The 13556-nt window shown below is 29.0% G+C and overlaps 2 protein-coding genes across 2 annotated transcripts; both read left to right on the plus strand.

Annotated features, from left to right (window-relative positions):
- The first annotated feature begins 367 nt into the window (after positions 1-367).
- On the plus strand, positions 368-2274 carry LOC106760059 (pectinesterase/pectinesterase inhibitor PPE8B-like). Its single transcript, XM_014643495.2, has 3 exons — positions 368-754; positions 867-1367; positions 1485-2274. Exons 1-3 carry the CDS (start codon positions 448-450, stop codon positions 2183-2185), a joined length of 1509 nt encoding a protein of 502 aa, XP_014498981.1. The 5' UTR covers positions 368-447; the 3' UTR covers positions 2186-2274.
- A 7529-nt stretch (positions 2275-9803) lies between these two features.
- Positions 9804-11841, plus strand: LOC106761170 (probable pectinesterase/pectinesterase inhibitor 12). Its single transcript, XM_014644688.2, has 2 exons — positions 9804-10840; positions 11122-11841. Exons 1-2 carry the CDS (start codon positions 9913-9915, stop codon positions 11811-11813), a joined length of 1620 nt encoding a protein of 539 aa, XP_014500174.1. The 5' UTR covers positions 9804-9912; the 3' UTR covers positions 11814-11841.
- The last annotated feature ends 1715 nt before the right edge of the window (positions 11842-13556 follow it).

Genomic DNA, 13556 nt, shown 5'->3' on the forward strand with positions numbered 1-13556 from the left:
GGCGTTAATGATGTTTTTTAGAAGTGATGAAAATAAGAAAGAGTAGATACAGCTGGAGATGATTTTAGTTAAATTTATTCTGAAATTCTTGAAGTTTTTAGTTTATCTTTAGATAAACATGAAGTAGATGCTATCCTTTTCATTGATGATGATAAAAAAATATTTATAGATATTAATTTCTTTCATTTTTACATTAGTTAAATCCACTTTTATTTTAGGTAATAATATATTGAAAATATTATATTTGAATAACAGTCTTATAAATGTTTTTTAGCATATAAATTCTAATTATTAATTAAATAGTGATGTTACAAATATATATTTTCATAAGTTTTTGGATATTATAGATATTACCGCGTTTCATTGTCTATAAATTCGGCGTCCAAAACACAACATTTAGCTGTATGAATTACTAAAAGTTTTCTCCAAAGTCTGCAGTTCATTTCAATGGCTGTTTTCTGGAGAAAACAACTCGCTCCAATTCCATTTGCCACTTTCATCTTCATCTTCTTCTTCTTTGCTCCATGTGATTTGGCGATACTCCACACCCTCAAAGTTTCTCCTTCCGAATTCGTAAGCTCCGTGAGAAAAGTAGGTGATGTTTTGCAAAACGTTACCTCCACTCTCAAATCTGAGTTCAGCAATGTCAAGAGTGAGTTTCCTCGTTCTGATGCCGTTGTCGCATGTCTTGAGTTGTTGGACTTGTCAGATGATGAACTGAGGTGGTCCGTTTCCACAGTTGAAAGTCCCCAAGGTATTATCTTCATCTCAAGGTTCTATAAAACCACACAAATTCCACGAGTCTTTCATATATAATCTCACTTACGTTAATTAGTAGAAAGGGTATAATATTTGTGGCATGGCAGGGAAGCATAACAGTACTGGGAATCTGAGCTCTGATTTGAGGACATGGCTAAGTGGTGTACTTGCGAACACAGACACGTGCATGGATGGTTTTGAAGATACAGGGAGGAGTGTGAAGGATCTGATATACGATGAAATTAAGGAAGCGACGTTGTTGCTCCAAAAGCTGGTGAACCAGGTTGGTTCGAATTCTTTCAAAATGGACCAAGTTCCTGCATTGGTTGAACCACTGCTGCAGAGCAAAACGATGCCTCCGGATGTCGTTGTTGCTGCTGATGGGAGTGGTAACTTTACTACGGTGATGGACGCTGTGAATGCAGCTCCTGTATATAGCATGAGACGCTTTGTGATATACATAAAGAAGGGCTTGTACACCGAGACAGTTGAGATTACGAAGAAAAAATGGAACATTGTGATGATTGGAGAGGGCATGGATGATACTGTTATCTCCGGTAACCTCAGCCGTACTGTAAATTTAACCACATACAAAACTGCTACCTTTGGTAAGGAAACTTCAGTAGTAATACTAAGAACTAAAAGATATGTTTGGTTTCCATTTTTACACTAATTTAGTTTGTCTGGTTTGATTCTTATTCTTTCAACTTCTTTCTAATGTGAAGCTGTGAATGGGAGAGGATTCATGGCAACAGACATTTCCTTCAGGAACACTGCAGGACCCGAAAGAAACCAGTCTGTTGCACTGAGATCAAACTCTGACCTTTCTGTGTTTTTCCGATGTGGGATTTTTGGCTACCAAGACAGCCTCTATGCCCACTCCTTGCGCCAATTTTACAGAGAATGCAAAATCAGTGGTACTGTGGATTTCATATTTGGACATGCCAGTGCAGTGTTCCAGAACTGCACAATACTGGTGAAGAAAGGGTTAGATAAACAGCAGAACACAATCACAGCTCAAGGAGAAACGTGCCCTCATGGATCATCTGGCTTCTCCATCCAATTCTGCAACATTTCAGCAGACCATGACCTTCTGCCCTCAGTTAAAACCACCTCAACGTACCTTGGCAGACCGTGGAAGAATTATTCTAGAGCTGTTTTCATGCAGTCATACATAAGTGAGGTGTTAAGCCCAAAAGGGTGGCTAGAGTGGGAAGGATCATCATTGTATTTGGACACTTTGTACTTTGGAGAGTACAAGAATTATGGACCAGGAGCTAGGGTTGATAACAGAGTGAAATGGCCAGGGTACCATGTCATAAATGATTCTAGCCAGGCTTATAACTTCACTGTGGCCAATCTCCTTCTGGGGGATCTTTGGTTACCTTCAACTGGTGTAACATACACTCCTGGATTTGGTAACTGAAACACTACTCCAACACTTTTTCTGGGTCATCATGTTCATTAAAGAAATCAACATTGAATATCCTAAAATAAGTGTACAACTTATAGCTTTTTGTTACTTGATCTATTGGTGCTTCATTCCTGAATATGTGTATGAATGATTTCTTTACAAGAAAATTCAGGAAGGCTTGATGAAGAGAACCACAATTTCATTACAAATTATGTCTTAACATTTTAATTAGTGATTCAAAACAATTGTAAATAATTTCCTAGTAGATGCTTCTCATCAACAATATAATAAATCTATAGAAGAAATAATATTTTGATACACACAAAATTTTATATTTATTTACTTGTTATTTTTATTTTTTAAAAATATAAAAATTTATCTTTCTATAACTATTTTATTTTTTAAATATTTTATATCATTATACTCAATCTACCACTGAGAAAACGAGAAATATCTCTCGTCTTCTCATCTATTTTTTTTCTTGCATTTTATCTTTGTTTATGAGCCAGATCTACCTTTTATTTTCTATATTGTCAATAAGGTAGCTTTTCCTTTCAGAAGAAAATGTTTCAGAGAAAAGAAATGAAAGATATAATATTTTATTTTTTTATTCAACTAACCCCAAGTCATTGTTTTCCAATACCATCTTGAAATCATAAGCATTTGACAATTTTCACTCCTATAAGTTCGACAAACTCAAAACCCAAAAAAATTATGTAAATTTATTGAGTTTTCATTGTCACATGTTTGATTCGTAAACTTGTAAGATTAGGAAGTTACTTATTATATAAATTAATATTAAAAATATCGTAATAACATATATGTAGTAATATTTGATTTGAGTGATAGAAAAACACTAACATGGTAAATCGAGAATGAAAATTATAAACTTAATTTTAAACTCACTTATTCACATAAGAGTTTATACAAATTTACTAAATTTATCAAATAGCAAATGAACTCATTTTATTTTTCTATTTAGAGTCGTAAACAATCTAAGAGTTTATCATTAACTTGAGAATTGTATGTGTTTTTTTTGGTCTCAACCTCATTGAGGTGTACTTCCATATACTTTACTTTTTGTCAGATTAGTATTATCTTTCAATATTAAGCTAGCATACAACTTAAAAGAGAAAGTAAGAGGCACAGGTAAAACGGAAGGATATTAATTAATTGTCACTTTAATTGGTAATAGTGGCAAATGGTACGGGTAAGAAAGAGTGAAACTAATTGATAAAAAAACATGTATGGCATATATATACATTATGTTGAACTACGCTTTAACTTAAGTGAAAATAAGTTTGGTGTGTTGTTGAGAGGTGAAGCAATTTAAGAGAAAGAAAACAAAGCTAAAGGTCAAGATCAAAGGATGATCACAAGCTTCAAACTAAAGAAACCATTGAAGCTATGAGAATTAATGAGTTTTGCTACTTAGTCTACCATGGACAAGGACTTCTTGGAAGCAGGATCCAATGGTGAAAATCAAATTTAAAGTGACATTGGTGGGTGAAGGGTCTTGGTCAGTTATAATTGATAAACAATTGAAGTTGCATCCATGTTTGCTTTGTCACTTGTTGGTAACACAAATAAGGTAAGTTTTGGTCCTATTACCCAAGTAATGCACTAATGCAATTCGTTGAATCCCACACAATCTTTAAGCTATATATTCCTTCTTTCTCTATTATCAATTTTAGCATTTAGAAAAAACAGCAAGTATTTTAATTTGCATTATTCAATATTAAAGTTTTTATCTTCACTTTATTGATAATTATTCGATTTGAGTATGCATCATTATATAAAAAGTTATAATTAAAATATTTCTTTTTCTATTTATCGAGGAAAGAATATGTGATTGGTCTGTCAAAATTCAAAAGGAGTTTGGATAATTCCATAAATTTATGAAGAGAAAAACAGTTATGGAGATCCAAAGTTTGATAAGCCAAAAACATCAAGCACATCATAGAGTGAGCAAAAGTTACTATTTAAATTAGATGATTATGTAGTGGAAAATGAAAATTATCCATCTAATGAAGAAATTATCAATTTTACTTTATTTACAAATTGTGAACCTATAACATTTGAAAAAACTTCAAATAATCAACATTCGAGGAAAGCAATAAATGAAAAAAATTCATTTCATTGACAATAATCAAACATGAAAACTGACAGACTTACCAGCAAACAAAAAGCCAATTGGAGTAAAGTAGGTGCACAAAACTAGAGGTACAAACCTAATGAAGAAATTGATCGCTTCAAAGCAAGGTTGGTAGCAAAAAGGTACGAACAAAAACTAGGTACTGATTATTTTGAGGTATTTACTCATGTGGTGAGATTAGATACAATTCATATGATTATCTCTCTATTGGTTCAAAATAATTGGAAAATTCATCACATGGCTGTTAAGTTAACTTTCCTAAATGGTGTTTTGGAAGAAGAAATGTATGTTGAACAACCTCCAGAATATGAGATTGAAGGCAAAGAAGATAAAATCTATAGGTTGAAGAAGGTACTATGTGGCTTAAAGTAGGCACCAAGGGTGTGGTATAAGAATATTAATTCTTACTTTGTGCAAAATGGTTTTCAGAGATGCTCGTTTGAACATACTTTATATACCAAAATTGTTGACCTTAATAATATTCTTATTGTGTACCTTTATATTGATGATATGATTTTTAGTGGCAATAACCTAAGATGATTACAAAATTTAGGGAGTCCATGATTAAATGTTTTGAGATTATAGATTTGGATCTCACGTCATATTTTTTTGACATTGAGGTCATTGAACAGGATGATTGAATTTTCATATCTAAAAAGGGGTGTACTACTAATGTTTTGGAGAAATTCAAGATGAAAAACTCAAAGCCAATCTTAACACTGCTTGAAAAGAATTTGAAACTAAAACAAGATATTGATGAAATAATTCAACATAGTATAAGAGTTTGACTGGAAGTCTTAGATATTTGATTGCTACTAGACCAAACATTATCTTTGGAGTAAGATTGCTTTGGAGTAAGATATTGCTGAATAGATTCATGAAAGAGTCACGTGCATGTCATTTACAAGGAGCAAAGAGAATTTTTATATATATCAAAAGGTACTTTGATGAAGGAAATTTTTTAAGCTAACACTAATGATATGAAGCTTTTCGAATATACAACTAATGATTAGGCAGGAGATGTTTAAAAAAAAAACATTAAGTTATGCTTTCATATAGGAACAAGAGTTGTGTCGTGGTCTTCAAAAAAATAACCTATTGTTTCTCTTTCAATAACTGAAGCCAAATACATGACAACAACAGTTCTGCAACTCAGAAGATATGGTTAAGAACAATTCTTGAAGTGATGCATAAAAAACAAGATATTCCCACAATGATATTTTGTGATAACAAGTCAGCAATTGCATTATGCAAAAATCCAATATTTCATGGACGACTAAAACACATAAATATTTAGTTTCACAAAATCCAAAAACTGGTAACCGATAATAAGTATTGTCTCACTGAAAAACAAGTTGCTAATATTTTTACAAAGTCACTAAAAGATTAGTTATTTTATAAGATGAATAAAATACTTGAAATAAAAAATTGATTTAAGAGAGACAAAGTTAGAATTAAATGAAGAAGATATGACATATAATTGCTTTAAGGATGAAAAGAAACTTGATTGCACTTAAAATTTAACACCAACTAAAACTTATGAATGCAACACCAATGCTTGTGTTCTTTTTTATGCACCTTTTTTCTTTCATATATATATATAAGTCACCAAGCAATACATAATGCATGTCTTGAAAAAACAATAGAATATGCGTTTAAGAGTAAGCATGAGTTTTTTTCTTAATTTATTATATATGTCCTCTAGGTATCTGCTACCAAAACTTTTATTACTAAAGAAATTGTTCCCTAATTAGAAATTTAGTCTCAAAACAATTTTTTTTTTCACTAAAAACGATCATTACATATACTATAATTTTGAAACTCAAATAACTCTTAATAATATTATATCTCAAATATTTGTAATTACAGCCTTAATCAATTAAGTGTAAAATTTATTTCTAAAGATAAAATGTATAGTATTTAAAATTAATTTTAACAAAAATTATTATTTTATGTTATCAAAATTATTATTGAATGAGCTGAATTTTTATTTAAATTCTATTACCGCCTACAAAAGCATGTACCTTCCCAAAGAATAGATGGATTTTGACAAATGACGTAGGTAGAGAGAGACGTAAATAATGGTAAAGGTTATAATAGAGTGGCTGTCACGGGCAACATTACACCACTCATTGCAACACATTTTAGAGAAGGACTATGCATGAATTATTATTCACGATGAATTATTATTCATGTAAAATCATAGTAAATAATAATTTTCATTCATCATGTTTTAAATGTTTTCTAATAAAGTATAATAATAATAATTTATTATTTTACATGAATTGTAATAAATTAAAATTGCATCTTTTATCAAAATAATCAGGTATTATTTATTCTGATAATAAAAAGTGATAACGGAGTCTCGGAAATATAAAAGACAATAAAATTCATACTTTCTTTTTGGGTGGGGTTCTTCACTTTTTCACTATTTTTTCACGTGAAGTGCGAACAGAAAAAACCACAGTAATGTGATTAGGGCCAGAAACATTCATATCTTCTTTTTTCTTCCTTTGTTATAAATATAAATAGGCTAAGTTATATTTTTTTCCTTTAATTTTTTATTTTATTAAATAACTTTTTTTACCTTATTATTAATGTTAGAATAATATTAAATAAAATAAATAAATAAATAATAGAATGAAAAAGTAAATATTTGTTTATAGCAAAAAGAATCTCCACACGTGAGATTTGGCATATTTGTGGACAAACGTGAATGACGGTTGCCCAGTTGAGCTTTCTGACTTATAATTTCACGAGACAAAGTCAAGTTGTCTGAGAAAGTATACAAATCATTAATTAAAGATTAACGAATAATAAAACATTAACTAATGATTATAATTAAAGGATTCAAACTACCATGTCATCTTTTATTCTGATACAACTCATCCAAATGGATATAAACATATATACCAAAGTTTGTATATGTCAAATAAATTTTAAATATAATCACATCCATTTTATTCTTAAATATATGTTTTAATATAATCACAAAATTTATCAATTTATTACTGATTTTAGTTATTGTTATCTAGTTGTAATGTGTATATTTGGATATCTCCAAGGCATACAATCCAATACCTCGTCATACCATCATCAAGTGTGACGAGATAATAATGTTCTATTTTTTTTTCCAATTTATATACCAAAAAATAAAAAATAAACATACAGCTTATAAAAAAACTATTAACTTTGTTAGTCTTTCTTTTATCGTATGACAAGAAATCAATGATTTAAAAACATTATTTTTAATCATCAATTTTGATAATATTTCAATAGAAAAAATAAAATCAAAGACTTATATCTATCAATATTTAAATTCGAAACTATAAATGGAAAAGTAAACACCAAGAACACATTCAGTGAAGCTTACCATAGAAATATGGATTTTTTTACTTATGTGGAATAATTTCTTATAAAGTCATCCAACTTCAAATTTTTAAAAAAAGTTTCACTAAAAGTAAATTACTCCGGTAAAAGAAAAAAAAAAACAAGAAATCTAAACCTTTTAGCTAAGTAACTTTTGTAATTTTAGGTTCTTTTATGTATATAGGCAAATTTAAACAAATAAAATTAAAGTAGTAGGCAAAAAAAATTTCAAAATTACGAATTTAGACAATTTGAATGGTTCGGACGACTTCAAATAAAAAAGTCATATTTCCTGTACGACTTTATCCTCATACATGAGTTAGAAGTGAAGTCGTATAATTCTAAAACGATTTCAAGTCTTGGTAATCGATTGTCTAGCCTACTAATGTGTAATAAGCAAAATCTTTCTGGTAATCAATTATAGATATGTGATAACCGATTACTAGAATGTTTTAGTGTTAAAATAAAAAGTATTTTTGGTTTTCTGGAATATGTTTGTTAATTATTAGACTTTCCATTTAAATTGTTACATTTAAATTATTACCATCTAAATTAACATTTCTATTATTATATTTTTACTATTAAATTAACATTATTAATAAGAGTTTCCATTTAAATTATTATCATTTAAATTGTTACCATTTAAATAGTTAATTATATACAAATTAACATTTTTATTATTACATTCAATTTGAAACTTTAATAATTATTAATTATTTATAAATTAACATTTTTATCATTATATTTAAATGAAAATTGTAATAATTAATAATTATATACAAATTAACATTTTTATTATTTATATTTAAATTGAAATTGTAATTTGTATAAAACTCTAGTAATTATTAATAATTAAAAAACATAGCCAATAGAAAAAAAAAATCTTTGTTATAAAAATAAATATAAGTAATTTTTATAATTTTTTTAAGATAGTTTTTATTTATTTTTTAAGTAATAATTTTATTATAAATAATTATTTTACTTTAAAAAAATATTAATACGACTAAATTTAAAAAGTTCTGACTTAAAAAATAAAACTCATAAAATTTTAGTAAAATTAAAAAAATGTGTAATTATATATTATTAATTATTAGTAATTATTAAAGTTTCTATTTGTTACCATTTAAATTAGTAATTAATCCAATTCCAACTTAAATGTAATAATAAAAATGTTAACTTGTTTATAATTAGTAATTATTACAATTTTAACTTATAATAGAAATGTTAATTTGTATATAATTAATAATTATTACAATTTCCATTTAAATATAATAATAAAAATGTTAATTTATATATAATTAGTAATTATATACTTTTATTTAAATGTAATAATAAAAATGTTAATTTTTATATAATTAACAATTTAAATGATAACAATTTAAATAAAAATTCAAATAATGTTAATTTATACTATAACAATGTAATAATAGAATTTAAATTAAAACTTTAATAATTACTAATAATTAACAAACATAGTTCACAAAATTAAAAATATTATTTGATTTAACACTAAAACCTTTTAGTAATTAATCATCACGAAAAGATTTTGTTTATTATATACCAGTTCAGTTTTCTATAATCTATTACAAGGTCTGATAATCAATTATATACTTTAAGGAATGCACGACTTCTTCGTTTGATCTCCTTTACATCTTCCACGATTTACCTAGATTCGTAATTTTAAATTTTTTTTATATACATCCGTATTTTTTGTTCAAATATATATATAAACCGTAATTTTAAGAGCATGGTTGGTTGGTGAGCCATAAAAAACCCAATGGGTGTATCCAATTAACTCCAACATGCAGTCAATGTCTTTTTGTCTGAGAGTCAGTACCCTCTTCCATAGAAGAAATAAACATTTTCTTTTACATTATCTTCCAAGAGCAACTTGCCATAATCTACTCACCCAAAAGTAAAGTTTGTAACTTTTTTATTGTTATCATAAATAATATTCATTTGAGTAAATTCTAATAAAAAAAAGTTTTCCAAATAAAAACAAGAAAGGTATTTCAGTGCCCTTATCAATGAATATAGTGGCAGGCATACTTCCAATAATGCATTAGTTCAAAACTTGTGCTATTTAGATTCTAATCAGTGTCCCCATCACTTTCTTCCTTATTTAAGTGATCAAATATATCAAACACTTTCATCTCTCCTTTACTTTTTCCATATTCCTCATCTTCATCTTTCCATCACTTTCTCCTTATTTTTCATGGCTCATTCACCGCATAAACTCTTTTTTCTTCTCCTTGCAATCTTCTACTCACACACTTCTGCTGTTAACTCCTACAATGCTTCCACAACACTTCAATCCAATCTCTCTTCCTTAAGATCTTTCTGCACAAACACCCCATATCCAGAAGTTTGTTTCAATTCATTGAAGCTATCCATCTCAATAAACATAAGTCCAAACATTATCAGCTACCTCCTTCAGTCACTCCAAGTAGCAATATCTGAAACCACAAAGCTCTCCAATATCTTCCACAATGTCGGAAACTCAAACATCATAGAGAAGCAAAGAGGAGCAGTTCAGGACTGCCGAGAACTCCACCAATCCACATTGGCTTCTTTGAAAAGATCACTATCAGGGATCCGTTCCTCCAACTCCAAGAGCATAGTTGATGCAAGAGCCTACCTCAGTGCAGCTGTCACCAACAAGAACACATGCTTGGAAGGCCTAGATTCTGCTTCTGGCACCATGAAGCCAGCTCTGGTGAAATCTGTGATCAACACTTACAAGCATGTCAGTAACTCTCTTTCTNTGCTACNGAAGNCTGAGACGGGGACTCCCGGNGACCAGAAGAATGACCAGCNTTTGATGAANGCTCCAAAGTGGTTATCAAGCCGAAANCAAGGAACTTTTCAAGATATGGAAGAGTATAACCCAAATGAAGTGCTAGTTGTGTCTGCAGATGGAAGTGGGAACTTTACCACCATCACTGAAGCCATCAATTTTGCTCCAAGTAACAGCATGGAAAAGATAGTGATCTATGTCAAAGAAGGGATTTATGAGGAAAACGTGGAAATCCCAAGCTATAAGACCAACATTGTGATACAAGGCGATGGAAGTGATGTCACTGTCATAACTGGTAACAGAAGCGTTGGTGATGGCTGGACCACTTTCAGATCTGCAACTCTAGGTAAACCCTTTCTACCCCTTTCTGATTTTTCTGCAATTAGTGACTTCTCATGCACTGGTTACCTCTTGGCACGAAGTAGAGAAGTGACACAACAAACATATTAATGAATCATAATTTTTGAAAGTTAATTTAGGAGAAAGTATCACAAGATTAGATAAAACAAAGTTGAGTGTTTAATTGAGATTGGTAGAAACCATTTTAAATTAAACTATACCATAGTTTTTCAGTATTTAATGTGACCAAAATGGGAATCACATGACAATGTTGAGTGTGTTTTCCAGCGGTTTCTGGTGATGGTTTTCTTGCTCGTGATATTGCAATTGAGAACAGTGCAGGGGCAGAGAAGCACCAAGCAGTGGCCTTGAGGGTAAATGCAGACTTAACTGCTTTCTACAGGTGTGCAATTAATGGCTACCAAGACACTTTATATGTTCACTCCTTTAGACAATTTTACAGAGAGTGTGACATTTCTGGGACCGTAGATTTCATATTTGGAAATGCAGCAGTGATTTTACAAGATTGTAACATTATATCCAGAAAGCCCTTGCCTGGGCAATTCACTGTTATCACCGCACAATCCAGAGATAGCCCTGATGAGGACACAGGCATCTCAATCCAGAACTGCTCAGTCATAGCTACCCCTGATCTGTATTCCAACTCTTGCAGTTTCAAGAGCTACCTTGGGAGGCCATGGAGGGTCTATTCTCGCACTGTTTACCTGGAGTCTTACATTGATAACTTCATTGATCCAAAGGGTTGGATAAAATGGAATAATGATAACAAAAGATCGGACACACTGTACTATGGAGAATACGACAACTATGGACCCGGTTCCAACACAGATAGTCGTGTTGAATGGTTAGGCTACCATTTGATGGATTATGGTGATGCATATAATTTCACAGTTTCGCAGTTCATCAATGCAGATGATTGGCTTGATACTACTTTGGTACCTTATGATAACGGGATTTGAGCAAATTTCAATACTGTTATTTTCTTAATGGTTAAGTTTCTTATGATTATTACTTTCCTCTGCCTCAAGGCCTCTTTGAAATTGTTATTTACTGGGTTGGCTTATTTAAAATGAGTATGACAAACAGTTAAGAAAAATCTAACAGTTAGAAATTGAAGTATGAAGTTGTGAAACTCATTGAAATCTTTTGTATACATTACCTTCTCCCTCTTTATATTCAAATATCTTCAATTAGAAAAGACTATTTTAATATTGAGTGTGAAAAGGCTTATGCAGAAGAAATGATAAAACAATGAGAAATTATTGGGCGAATTGACAACATTTATTCCTTAAGCACTAATCAATCAGTATAATGATATTTAGACAACATTTTTTTTATAACATTTGAATTTTGATTACGTGTCAATATGTGATTGGTCGAAAATTATTTCACAATAATATTTATGATTATTATTATTGATTGTAGAGTAATTTTTAACCAATTATAAATTGTTCAAATATTATTAAAAAAATGTTGTCTAAATATCATTATCAATCAATAAATAATAGTTTTATTTTACAAAATGGAATTCAATAAACACATTTAGAAAAAATGAAAAAAACTTTTGGAAAGAAAAGGACCGTAATATATATACTTTTTTTTTTTTCATTTTTGAGAAAAACAAATTCTATCCAACTTATATAATGGAATAAGGTCAATATAATGACACGGCATACATTTTTGTTGTTGTAAATTATATATGTCGAAATGTCTATGCTTTTATGGTGTTTAGTCTGTGTGGCCGTGTAGCATGTTAATAATTGTATTTTGATAATCACTGTGTTTTCAATTTGATATAAAATGTTAAATTTAAAACAATTATAAATTTTTATTATGATATTGAGTAAATTAGAAAAAATGTTTTTTACTTTTTTTCTTAGTATAGTTCTCGATTATGTTAAGTTTATAATTGATTATATTTGTCGAAACAAATCTTGATTTTGTCTTGGTTTGTAAACAATTTATTATTTCAAGTAATAATGATTATGGTGTGGTAATTTTGAAATGTTTACTCTCACATAATTTTATATAAACTTTGATTGTCAAGTTAAATAATTATATTGATATTAAAGGTGTGATATAGTTGTGTAAAAAATACATATAAAAATATATTTTTATGTCACAATGTCTTTGTTTAGTGTCGTATATGTATTAGCAGTAAAACAATGATATGTTAATACAATTTTTTTTGACAATATTCTGATATAATATTTTTTTTATTGGATTTAGATATGTTAATACAATAATAAATAAATAATAAATTAATGAAAAAATATATGTATGTTGTATTAAAATATTGTTAAAAAGTCTATGTGAAAATATTTTTTTCCTCAAACATTATACCTACAATTACAATTATTGTACTGATTTTATTTAAATCATACAAGTATAATAGTAAATAGTCTGTGTCATACTAACTTGTTAAATAATAAAAAAATTAGTATTATTTATTTTCATCAAAGTTACAGTTGAATTATATATCTATTTACATATATAAGATATAATTGTTCAAATTCATTTATTTTTTATTTTCATGAATAATAATAAAATTATCAAGTTTTTATTTTAAAAGGTCTTATTAATGCAATAAACGATTTTGAGACCAATTATTCTTGATATTTTATTTTAGTTCTGAAAAAAACATATTAAAAAGAGATAAAAAGGAATTTTTTTAGTTTCGGTCTTAAAATGAAACATAAACT

Source organism: Vigna radiata, chromosome 5 (assembly GCF_000741045.1).
Source record: "Vigna radiata var. radiata cultivar VC1973A chromosome 5, Vradiata_ver6, whole genome shotgun sequence".
Classification (NCBI taxonomy): domain Eukaryota; kingdom Viridiplantae; phylum Streptophyta; class Magnoliopsida; order Fabales; family Fabaceae; genus Vigna; species Vigna radiata.